The sequence below is a fragment of the Nicotiana tomentosiformis genome, chromosome 7, assembly GCF_000390325.3.
Source record: "Nicotiana tomentosiformis chromosome 7, ASM39032v3, whole genome shotgun sequence".
NCBI lineage: Eukaryota > Viridiplantae > Streptophyta > Magnoliopsida > Solanales > Solanaceae > Nicotiana > Nicotiana tomentosiformis.
The window spans coordinates 18,801,614-18,814,645 of record NC_090818.1 but is presented as its reverse complement, the minus strand read 5'-3'; the positions used below and the strand labels follow the sequence as shown (position 1 = coordinate 18,814,645).

The window sequence follows — 13,032 nt, the reverse complement described above, 5'->3', positions numbered from 1 at the left end:
ACTCAATATGATTCAGTATTTCAGCATCACATATTGCAGTATGATTTTCAGTTCCTGAATTTAAATCCCTGAATGTTGAACACATGTATTTGCGCCTGAGGCCGTAGTTTATATGCTTTATGCATATTTAGGCCTGAGGCCATAGTTTATGCTTTATGCATGTTTGGGCCTGAGGACGTAGTTTATGCTTTATGTATTTTTGGGCCTGAGGCCGTAGTTATGTATACGTATACTTGGGCCTGAGACCGTAACTTGTACACATATATATTGGGCCCGAGGCTATAGTTTATTCAGATAAACAAGTTGTTCATCATTCAGAAGAGGGAGTATTCATATCCTTACTTCCTTTGTTCAGTTATCAGTTATCATTTCAATTATCAGTTATCATTTCAGTTATCAGTTATAAGTTATCAGTTATCAATGCAGTTTCAGTTTCAACGGTTATCATTTCAGTTATCAGTTCGCTAGTATCAGCTCAGTTTCAGTTTCAACATTTACAGTTCTTTCTTTTAGTTGCTTTAGATACCAGTGCAATTCAAATGTACTGACGTCTCTTTTGCCCGAGGCCCACGATGCAGGCAATAATTTACAAGTTGATGATTCAGAGTGCTAGGATTCTCGTACCAGTTATTCGGTGAGCCCCAGTTCTTTCGGGACATTATCATTACTTTGCAGTCCTTCAGTATTTTCAGACAGTCAGTGTTTTCAGTACTTCATTAGAGGCTTCATAGACTAGAGTAACAGTTAGATAGAGTCGCAAGCTTTTCATGTTAAGCAATGTTTGCTACATATATGTTTCAGAATTATATTAGTGTTTCTGCTTTTTGATTTATATCATTCAGACTTTCAGTATATCAGCATGTGCTAGTTTATCTTCCGCATTCAATATGTTATGATATCACATGTTGATTTAGTCAACCAGTTGGTTCGCTATATCACATGTAGTTAGGCACCGAGTGCCGTGTTACGTCCAGGCTCAGGTTCAGGGTGTGATACTTTGTTGATTGTTATGGACTGTGTCTAGAATTTGTTGTGTCTAGACATGGTACTCTGGTAGAAGATCCAATCAATTGCCGAAATTCTAGCATGTGCACAAAGTAAGTTCCAATTTTATATCTGACCCAATTTGGTTGGGAATTAGAAATAGCCAGATTTACGATAGCCAATTGAAAATTAGTCATAGTTTTAAAATTAATCGAAATTTAGCGACTTTTTCATGTGAAAATAAAATCCGAACAAAAATGCCCTGAAAAATCCGTAAAAATTCCAGCATAACATGTTGGAATTCAAATTTTTTACATATGAAATTTCAACACAATTATACTGGGATTCATAATGCGATGGAGCTCCAATAGAAAATACTAAAAGTTTATACGCAGGAGTTCCATAATCCAACATATTATGCTGGAACTTTTCATATTTACTTTTGTCCAAATTTTATCTCCGTATTAAACGGTGACTACTTTTCAATAACTTTGCAAGCACATACTATCTTTCAATAACCACCCGTAAAAATGGCTATATCATGCCATTTTGACAATTTGGTTCCAATATGGATCTTTACATAAATAACTGACCAGATTTAATATTTAATTTTTCTAGCTGATATATATTAATTATACACGATTATATGTATTATATAAGCATTATACATATATTATACATAGCTGACTATTTTTAGTTTCAGTGGTTGGTGCGATTATATAGATCTATGTTGCGGACTCTCCAAAATGATGCCACTCGTATTGAATCCTCCAAAATGTCAATATCTAAACAAAATAATTTTTTTCCATAGTCATTATATGTATACAATACAACAACAACAACAACCCAGTATAATCCCACTAGTGGGGTCTGGGGAGGGTAGTGTGTACGCAGACCTTACTCTTACCCTGAGGTAGAGAGGCTGTTTCCAATAGACCCTCGGCATCCTTCCCTCCAAGAACTCCCACCTTGCTCTTGGGGTGACTCGAACTCATAACTTCTTGGTTGGAAGTGGAGGTTGCTTACCATCAGAGCAACCCCTCTTGTCTAATGAGCAAAAAGTGGCTTCTCGTACTGTCTAATCTTGTGGGGAACTGGCTTTTTAGTTGTATGAAAGCCTATAGATTCTTGCTTCTTGCTCAAGGAACACTGATGCTAGCTTGTGCAAACTACTTAAAATATTCTTGTAGATCTTCTTTTCTCCCTTTCGATCCTTTCCTTTTCTCTAGCATCGTGATCGTATTATTTTATTAATATAAGCTTATGAAATTGAGTAATTTAGATGAAATTATAAATATTACTAGAAATTTAGGATTTAAAGAAAATGGTTTTCAAGTAATGTACTTGGAGTTTATTCAGTAGGAGGGATTTATACTTTAATACTAGAAGATTTAAAATTAATAGAATTCAGATCTCTAAGATTTCAAATGACATGTTTTCATAAATTCAAAATAAAGAATGAAATGAATCGTGATTTGAGTTTGTCCTAAATCAAAATTAGATAAATTTACCAATTCTGAGGTGTGGAGGGTAAAGTAATTTTCTGTGTACCTTAATTTCAAAGTAAAAAAAGCAAATGGAAACACACCGATTTACATTTCATTAATTGATAGATGCCTAAGCCACATTATTCTTTACTCCTTAGCTGGTTTATACCCAACTTTTTTTGTATGCAATATAGGGAATCCCAACAGAAGGAAAAAGTAGGCAAAAAAGCACAAACAAAGCTAGCATTGTATGGACAAAAGAAGCTTTTCTTAAAAGCTACAGATACACTTTGGTATTATTATGTTTTATACCATTACTAAGAACCCATTTCAATAGATCTTACTATTTATACTAAGGTATATCTAATGTAAATAGAGTTGTATCAAATTGCTTTTACTCTTTTCACATCCCAGAACTAAAGAGAGGGACTAACCCTGAAAACATACTACATTTTTCCTGTTGAAAGTCCTTGCCTTCTTTTTGTTTGAAGGTCCTAGAAGTTTATGAAAAAATGGCTAAGATGTTTGGTATTTTTGCATGCTTACTGATTGTGGCCTTAGACGCGATAGCTGGGATTCTTGGAATCAAAGCAGAAGCAGCTCAAAACCAGGTATATCTCCTCCAAACAGCAATGCAAGCATGACACATCCTCAAACCCCCATAGAAAAATTTGTGTTTGATCGTATCTGATTCTGTTTTGAGTTTAACTTCTTCACACTGATATAATAAAAGAACTTTTATACCATCAGATTTACTACATGTAACTGTCCACAATAAGCGAAACTAGTTATTTGAAAAATAACATCGATAAAATTACTGTGATAGTAAATAAATATTTATATTATCAGTATATATAACTCAGGTTTTGTTATTGTTTTGTGGATATTGAAACAGGAAAAGCACCTGAGGTTATGGTTGTTCGAGTGTAAAGAGCCAAGTCATGATGCATTTGTACTAGGTGTAGCTGCAACTTGTCTTCTTGCAATAGCACATGTTCTTGCCAATCTTCTTGGAGGTTGCAGCGTTTGCGCTACTGATGATATTAAGAAAGCACCCCCAAGTAGGCAACTATCAATGGCTTGTCTTGTTTTTACTTGGTATGTCTTCAACCCCTTCATTCATCAATCCTGGAAAAGTACTTTAAAACCAATCTTGTTATTTTGTTTTGATTTACTTTGGTTATATTTGCAAGGAAATGCGGGAGGGTGTTAATAATTGATAAACTAACTCCACCTCAATATCTAGTTCAAGGGGTGAAGATTGCATAAAATTATATGAGCAAACAAGAAACAACAACACATTTCCTCCACTAAGTCAAGTGTTTGTTTATTTTCATATTTATTGGTATAATAATATCTTGAAGAGTTCCTCGTTGGGTTGGGGTAAAGGTAATGGATATTCAATCAAGAATATTGTCCATGATTTGAGGCAAACATGTTACCGTGTAATCAAAAGGACAGAATTCAGAAAATTAAACCTATCCTACTTTTTGACAAAACCATTGAGCAGAAAAGACTTAAAGAGTCAAAAAATGTCCCTACATGTTGCTAATATGCTTTCGGGGGGTTTTCAGGATCATAATGGCAATAGCAATGGGACTGCTTGTAATTGGGACGATGGCAAACAACAAGTCAAGAGCTTCCTGTGGGTTTTCACATCATCACTTCTTCTCTATTGGTGGAATTTTGTGTTTTGTCCATGCCATCTTTTCCGTTGCATATTTTACCACAGCTTCAATGATACTCGCCCCTTAGTCCAATATTATCAACTTCTTTTCCCACGGCAAACCCTTTTTTAAGATTGCAAGTTCTTGATTTTCTACCTAGTTCATTTTTTTTTTTTGGGGGGGGGGGGGGGTGGGTTATATTTTGGTAGAGTGAAACTCTCTGGCTTAGCCTATGATTGTGGATCATAGTTAGAAGAATTAGTATTGAAGACTATTATTGATAATCAATGTTCTTGATATGTTTTTTGCTAAGGGCTATATCGTTGTTTGATTGAAAAATGTATATTTTTAGGCACTCTCAAAAATAATGTAGCCGATAAAATGTATATTTTTTTGTATATATGTATATTATATACAAAAAATATACTATATATTTTATACATTTTACAATTAGTTTCTGCAGACCGGCCAATTCTCTATTTTGCTCGTTTAATTTGAGCATCACATGCCAATGCGTTTGGTCCAAAATGGCTTAGTTAGCAGAACAGGAGAAAAGGTCCATTGTCGCAACAACTTATGGTTTCTAAGTTAATATAGAGCCAGCCTCACACTTTCAGTTTTAAAATTAAAATATTCTTTTATTTGGTAATTTAAACTAAAATATTAAACCTCTAGAACTTATTTTTAGCCACTTACTCTTATTGATTATTAGCCAAATTTATCAGCTACACTGAATGGTCTTAACCATTTGATCATGCTCATTTTAAACTAACAACTCTCACTGGTAGGCCCTTATCATCAGCTTAAGAAAACAAGTAAAGAATATTAAAATAAAAAATTGAAACTCTAAAAGGAAAGAATAATTAAGAAATAGAAAATGAACCGTCAAAGGAAAGAATATAGAGCAAAATAAGCAGCTAACACACCAATATATTAGCCCATCCTAAAGATACTGTTATGACTAAGATCACACCAGCTGTATCAAGAGAAAATGTATTCTGATGAATTCCAAAGAATTGAATGAGTGCTGCAAATGCTACTCGCTTAAGCACCACATACTTATTTTAAAAGAAATACAGAATGATGCACTAAATATATGATTTATATAACAATAAGCTCCGTCAGAACAATCAAAGTTTCATGACTGCACATAAACGTGAGCATTCCAGCTATGAATAAAATCTAGGGGAACCAGAAATTTATACAAGGGGATTCAAAAAAATTCTAGGATGTCAAGCTGGAAGTCGAACCTATGACCCAAAGTAATTTCGAAACCCATTTACTACTATACTTGAATTCTTCTACATAACAAGGGGATTCAACAGCTCGGGTATAACCAAAAAAGATCATTTCTACTCTATTTACATAGTATAATTTTCCAGCGAATGAAGTCCAACACCTTTTAACTTAAGCAGCAGAAAAACTCAGCATATAAGATAAATGTGCATCAAGTACAACAACAATATCAAACCCAGTGTAATCCCACAAGTAGGGTCCGGGGAGGGTAGTGTGTACGCAGACCTTACCCCTACCTTGACGGTAGAGAGGTTGTTTCAGATAGGCCCACTGCTCAAGAGAGACATAAATGTGCATCAAGTAAATATCCAAATCCAGCAGCTGAAGTAAAAGTTTCAGCAAGCACCAACAAAGAATGGTGCAAAGTAATTCTATTGGGACAGAGGCCAGAGGAGAGAAGATGAAAGGGTGGGATGTTGCACCATAAATAGAATGAAGGTGGTGAAGTGAGATTAGATGGACTTATGGTGCTTAACGGAACAATTTGGATATCTAGTTTCAGTCTCCCGGGAAAAAGGTACGACAGACAGATATATAACCATACAACTAAACTAGGATGGCTGACATGAAAAAAATGCTACAACGGTTCCGTGCAATACAACTTACTTAAGGATAGAATGATTACATAATTGACAATATTATATGGCAGCAAGTGTCATCTCACAAGGGCTCAAAAAGTTCATAAAAGTCGACGAAGAACAGATTAAAAGAGACGTATGATCCTATAAAGCTGGACAATTCTTTTTGATAAGGTAAATTGGAAAAAGTTACAGTGCAGGTAGCACATATAGAGGATAAAGTGAGAGAAAATCGCCTGAGATAGCTTCGCCATGTCTTATGCAGACCTCCAAATGCACTGGTCTATAGGCTTCACAATACGATAACTGAGATTTTAACAGGGGATAAGATACACCTAATCTCACATGGAGAAAAGTCTCTTAACACCTAGGTCTTTTGAAAGCGATGTAGACCTAGTTAAGAACAAAAAAAAAATGGAAGAATAGATCTTTATGAGTGATGTAAATTAGTTGAAGGACAACCCAAGCTCAAAAACTGAGAAAAATACCATTTAGGTGTTTCTTTATCTGGAATAGGAAATGACAATTGAACTTTGTTCTGGTGGAATTTCTACTTCATCTGCTTGCTTCCACCATACAGATAGGATGCATGATTTGCAATATATAACGTCAATGTCACGAAAATTTAGGAATATGTATGCATTTCATTGCAAACTTTTCATAGAGCTAATCACAATCGAACAAACAGAGGAAGCAAAACTAAAGATCCCACATAAACCATTTCACTTGTAATAAAACTAAAGAAGCAATAACATGTACGAATAAACCTAAAAAGAAAATCTAACTTGCAGGATCAAACATAAGTTCATTAACACGAAGAACAAATTGTCTTGAGAGACAAGAATATATGAAACAAAAAAGTAAAAGCTCCAGACTCGGTACCTAAATGTTTGCATCAAAAAGAACAAAATAATCCATCAACATCTAGTTACCTCTCCTTGCATCAACCACCAATTTGTAATGCTCTCTAATCAAATCTAAGCGCTTGAGCATAATGTCATTTTCATCATCGTGCAGTTTCTTCCACTTCTCCTCCAACACCTTAGCCTTGTCACTACCAATCAAATTCATATTCTCCTTAAATATATCAACACCATTCGGAAAGATAGCAGACATGGCCGGCATACTAAAGGATGCAGCTAAATTTGGATACTTAGACCGAAAATCCCGTTGATCATCACCCTTTACCACAACATCCTCCTTATCTACCTCTTTTACAGCGGCCCGTTTCTCGTCTTCCTTAGGCTTCTCATCATCCTTCGGTTTAGTAAAGGTACTAACTTTAGCACTTTTCTTAGGTTCAGAAGTACTCTTCTTAACAACATCAACAGTCTTTTTAGCTTTCCCATTAGTGCCATTGTTAACATTCTCATTAACTCCATTAGTATCACTAGTTCCAGCACCACCCCAAATCTTCTTAGAAAACTCAAACATTAAATAATCATGAGGTTTAGAGAAAACAGGGTCGTCACTAATTTTCACATTAGTTAAAAATTTCTTTTTTAACCTTCTAAGCTTATCAGTAACTTGACTTTTTGAAACTTCAACTTGCAATTTCCCTTTAATAAAGTCATGAAAAGCAGACATATCAGTTGCATTTGGTTCAGAACCTTTTTGGGCTTTGAATTCAGCCATACCTTTGAGTATAGCAAGCTGATCTTCATCACTCCATAGCCTGCTAGGTGTAGTAGCAGCTGATTTCTTCTCCTCAGAAACCTTACTATCTTCTTCAGAAATCTTGGGCTTTTTATTGGGCCTTGATTGTTTTTCTTTTTGGGCCTGTTGTTGTTGGGTTTCTTGAGGCCTCTTGGAAGTGGGTTTTGATGGGGATTTTGCAGCGGATATACTGGGCTTGACGGTGAAGTCGGAAGCAGAAGGGGAAGGTTGGGATTGACCCGAATCGGAATCGGAATCGGATCCTGACCCATCTTCAGTTCCGGACTCAGAAGAAGAAGAAGACTGAGGTTTGTTTTGTGGGGTTTGAAGGGGTTTTTGGGAAGTGGGTTTTTTTTCAAGAGGAGGGGCTGTTTTGGGTTCTTCTTCTTCTTCTTCACTTTCTTCTTCACCAGATTCTTCTTCTTCGGATTGCGCTTCTTCTTCTTCTTGGGATTCTTCTGCTTGTTGTGTGTCCTGTTCTTCAGAAGAGGAAGCAGAAGGAGGCTGGTCTACTAAGCTAGATTTGCTTTTGGGGGCCATAGTTTTAGGAAGAAAGAAGAGAGCAAAGGAATAGTAGGAGATTTTTGGGTTTTGGCCGTCAGCTGTGTGCCTTTATAAAGGTGAACTTGTATTGTATAGGGTTTTCAACTTATATGCATGTCAAGGTGCTAAAATTAAAACGCGTGAATATGTGTATTAAGGTTAAATATTCGAATTTCAATACACATCTGAATATTAAAATGTGTATTAAAATCTGAATATTAAATAATTAAAACTGTTTGATTTTTAATATCTGAATATATAAAATTTACCTTTATTTGAAAATTAATAAACATAAAATTCAAATAAAATACTAATTAATCTAATATTTTATCAATAAAATATATAGTTTTTTAAAATATGATAAGATAGTTGCTGGTGGTAATGGCTAATAATAGTGCTTTTGAATGCCGACTAAAAACGGTGGTTGGAGGTAGATTTGGTTGATGGTGGTAGTTTAGGGTAGTAGCTAGTGGTGATTGGTAGTGGTAGCTACTTTGATTGAGGATGGTGGTGGTGGGTGGTGATCGTTAATAATAACGAGTGTTGGTGGTGGTAGTTGTGATAGAGGAAGATGGTGATGGGCGGTGGTAGTTTATAATGATGGACAGTGCCAGCTATGGTTGTTGATGGTAATGGGGTGGTTAGTTGTAGTAGTTGAGGTGGATGAGTGTTAGTTGTCATTGAGAATGATGATGTTGAGAGTGGTGGGGATGGTGGGTGGTGGTAGTCGACAATGGTGGCAGCTATGATGAGGTTGATGGGGCGGTAGTTGAGTATAGTGGTGGTGGACGGCATGGTGGTAGTTGATAATGGTAGGCGATGGCGGTTGTTAATAATAAATATGGATGATAGCATCTTAATAAAATTAAGTCTCTGTTACAGATTTTAATCATACAGATCTATTCAGACTCATTAAGTGATTGTGAAATAAAAAAAATAAACACACTTAACGATTAAGATCTGAATAATTAAGATTCGGACTTTAAAAATAAATACACTTAATGTCGGAAATCTGAATAATTAAGATTCAGACCACCATTAAGTGCAAACAAATGAGGCCAATATTTTTATCAATTACTCACTCCGTCGAGGATTCGAAAAATACTTAGCATACATCTAGTGCACCACTGCACATGTTCCTTTTATAATGTAAAGTTTACCATAATACGTAGGAGTAATTAAATATGTATTTTATCTTAATTTATCATTTAATGATAACAAACTATCACAATTTAATACATGCATTGTGCTTGTATGTGTTAGGCTGCCTACATACCTACGTAGTACTTTCTCAAATCCTAGTTGACGTGGGATGCTTTGTTCATCAACGTGTCTTTATATTGCATTGGATAAAAATTATACTATTGCTTTTAATGTCAAGAGATTGTGAGTTCGAGTCACCCCAAAAGCAAGGTGGGGAGTTCTTGGAGGGAGGAAGCCGAGGGTCTATCGAAAACAGCCTCTCTACCCCAGGGTAAGAGTAAGGTCTGCGTACACATTACCCTCCCCAGACCCCACTAGTGGGATTATATTGGATTGTTGTTATTGTTGTGTAGGATAATTTATTGCTTTCTCTATCAGTTGCGCGATCTGAACCTATGTGATCTATCCATCATTATTGTATAGGCCAAAATCCGCCTTAAGTATATTTAGCATAATACGACATTAAGGAAAAAGTCGGTCGAGCTCGAACAGGAAGAGGCAAGATTCGTGGCCGAGATGTCAACCATGACCAAGGTCGTGCATCGTGTAAAGAATAATGACCGCTAGTTTTTAAAATAGGATATTAGAGAGAATATTCTCTGCACTTATACTATTAAGGTTTGCTAGGGATATGTGTCAAATATATAAGGAAAAAAAAGGGAATAAGGGCATGTAATATTCATTTGATAGGAACATTTTTCAAAGGAAGATTCTCTCTCTGACAAAAATACAAAGATCACTTTTTTTATCAAGATTCTTGCTCATATTATTTCACACCTTTTTACCAGATCCGAGGATTGATCAAAGAAAATCTCGGATCTATCTGTCATTCATCATTGTCATGAGAAATATTCGTCCAATCCATCCATTATTGGGTGAATCATTCCTCATATTTACTTAAATGCATTTATTGTTATTTATTGCTAGTTACATCTTCATTATTACTCACTCTTTAAGAATATTTTGTACTTATTGTCATCAACCTTTTATGGGATCTGTCCCCATCTCCCACACGTTTTTCAGATTTGAATCTAGAGTTATTAACTTTAACTAGACTTAACCTATTATTACTTAAATTTAATAATTTAGCGGAAAGTTATACTTTTTGGTCGAACAGTTTGGGGATTTTGTGGGGATTTTCTAGTTAAGTCTTTTAGTTTCTTCTAGATCTACAATCGACACTGGTCACTAACGTAAAAAAAAAAAAAACCCTTTTCTCTTTACATGCATAGATCTAATATGGCAGGAGAAGAAATAATGAGAATAATGAGTGACCTCCCAACCAACCTCATGATCATCATCCACGAAAGCTCTGAAGCAGTGGACGAGGACACGACGCCTAATGCCTCTTCTAGGCGAGGTGGATCACCCCTCCCCACTGCAACATCACAAAATCTCTTGGTAAGACAGCCTCCACATCCGTGGGATGGCAGGCACCACCGGCGATAAAGAAGCTCCTTGAGGCCTGGCTAACCGATACACTAACCCGCGTCTTTCATAAGCTCGCTCGGGACGTGGCCGCAGAAAATGCGAGAACTTGTGTTACGCCACCAGTGGACGAGCAACATGATCAACCTCCTCCTCCTCCTCCCAAGACGACAGGTATTACTCACAATGTCGTTGACAATGCAGGTGACGACACTCTCACGGCCATTCTGAAAAGGATGGAGGAAATGGAAAACTAGAACAAGGCACTTCGGGACCAAATGAGAGAACACCAAGAAAGGGTCGATAAAATACCGGGCGCTCCTAAGCTATTTCCGAAGAGAGATTCCGGTCGGTTTATCGAGCAGTCATATAGTGATAATGTTGCCCCACATGCCATATCAAAGACCTTTAAAATGCCACCCTATCTGAAAATATACGATGGCACAACCGACCCCGAGGATCATGTGACCCACTACGTCACTACCGTGAAAGGTAATGACCTTGCCAAGGAACAAGTATCCTTAATTCTGCTACAGAAATTCGGCGAAACCTTCACGGGAGGCGCATTAACCTGGTATTCGCAACTGCATGCACGTTCCATCGAAACCTTTGAGGAAATGGTTGATAAGTTCGTAACAGCCCATGCCGGGCCAAGAAGGCTGAGGCAAGAGTCAACAACATCTTTGCTATCCAACAGTCTCTGAGATAGGGGCTAAGGGACCTCCTCGCCCGTTTCAACCGAGTAAGAATGACCTTGCCCAATGTATCGGAAGGGATGTCGGTAACGGCTTTTCAAAACGGGCTAAGCAGAAATGGTTTGAGGGCGACAAGAAAATTATTAAGTCAGCTTATGAAATATCCCCCAACGACATGGGACAAAATACATAACGCATATTATGCCGAAGTTCGAGCAGACGAAGACGACCTCAATGGGCTGACCCATCGACTGACCTAGGTGCAAGCAGAATCCAGAAAAGATCGAAAAAATGATATCAGAAGAGACCCCGTGGCCTCATGACCAAATCGGGAATGACATCTCCCATACGTCAGAACCATCGCTGCATCCTCATCCCGCCATGAAGAAGGCCCACCCCGATCAAGGACAGGGATTCACCAGAATGAGAGAGGTATGCTCCCTTTATTATCCGCTCACAATTTTTGTGTGTCACCTACAGAGATAGTCTACGCCTTGAAGAAGCTCGGACCAGAGGTGAAGTGGCCACAAAAGATTAGGTCAGACCCGAATACCAGAAAATCAGATGCCCTATGCGAGTTCCATCAAGAGCGAGGACACAAAACTGAAGATTGCATCGCCCTAAGACAGGAGGTCATAAACATGCTGCGACATGGACACCTCAAAGAATTGTTGAGCGGTCGGGGAAGGACCAACTTTGCCAGGGGATGCGAACAACATCAAGGGCCGCCAAAACCACCCTCGCCAGCCCGCACTATCCATATGATCATCGGTGGCGGGGATGACGCTTCTATCAACAGTGTGAAGTTCACCACAACCCACAAGCTCAAACGGTCAATCACCCACAAATGGTATGATGAACTCGAAGAAAGTATCATTTTCGATAAGTCAGATACTGACGGTTTGGCTTTCCCTCACTATGATGCTCTCGTTATCACTTTACAAATTTTAGTTACTGACGTTAGACGGATTATGTTAGATGATGGGAGCGACGCGTGTACTATCCATCCTCAAGTACTCGCACAAATGAAACTCGAGGACAAGATTGTGACATGCTGCATCACACTAACATGCTTTAACAATGCAGTTGAGCGAAAATCCGGCGAGATCACACTCCCCGTCTTGGCGGATGGAGTCACTCTGGAAACCATATTCCACATCATGGACCAGGGCATGACATACAATGCCATAATAGGGCGACCATGGATACATACCATGAGAGCCATCCCCTCCAGCTTGTACCAAGTCATCAAATTTCCAACTCCATGAGGAATATTCAGTATACGAGGGGAACAACGCACATCCCTAGAATATTACCACATCGCCCTAGACTGTACGACTACTTAACAAAAAAAGGATAAAGAAAAATAGGCATAGCAATCAACAAGGTCGAGGTCGGTATGCGAGGACGTCATCAGAGACCCCGACATGGTCGAGGCCACAAGATCGACCATAGAGGACCTCGACCCCGTTCAATTAGACGACAACGACCCCAG

General features: G+C 37.7%; 3 protein-coding genes across 3 annotated transcripts; 2 read left to right on the top strand and 1 right to left on the bottom strand.

The window, feature by feature from the left end:
• Positions 1–2,776: 2,776 nt before the first annotated feature.
• Positions 2,777–4,450, top strand: LOC104115554 (protein VASCULATURE COMPLEXITY AND CONNECTIVITY-like). Its single transcript, XM_009626222.4, has 3 exons — positions 2,777–3,082; positions 3,367–3,569; positions 4,046–4,450. Exons 1-3 carry the CDS (start codon positions 2,984–2,986, stop codon positions 4,224–4,226), a joined length of 483 nt encoding a protein of 160 aa, XP_009624517.1. The 5' UTR covers positions 2,777–2,983; the 3' UTR covers positions 4,227–4,450.
• Positions 4,451–6,718: 2,268 nt separating this feature from the next.
• On the bottom strand, positions 6,719–8,285 carry LOC104115555 (STOREKEEPER protein-like). Its single transcript, XM_009626223.3, has one exon. The coding sequence runs from the start codon at positions 8,206–8,208 to the stop codon at positions 6,937–6,939; it is 1,272 nt and encodes a 423-aa protein (XP_009624518.1). The 5' UTR covers positions 8,209–8,285; the 3' UTR covers positions 6,719–6,936.
• A 4,013-nt stretch (positions 8,286–12,298) lies between these two features.
• LOC138895312 (uncharacterized) lies at positions 12,299–12,805 on the top strand. Its single transcript, XM_070179991.1, has one exon. The coding sequence runs from the start codon at positions 12,299–12,301 to the stop codon at positions 12,803–12,805; it is 507 nt and encodes a 168-aa protein (XP_070036092.1).
• The last annotated feature ends 227 nt before the right edge of the window (positions 12,806–13,032 follow it).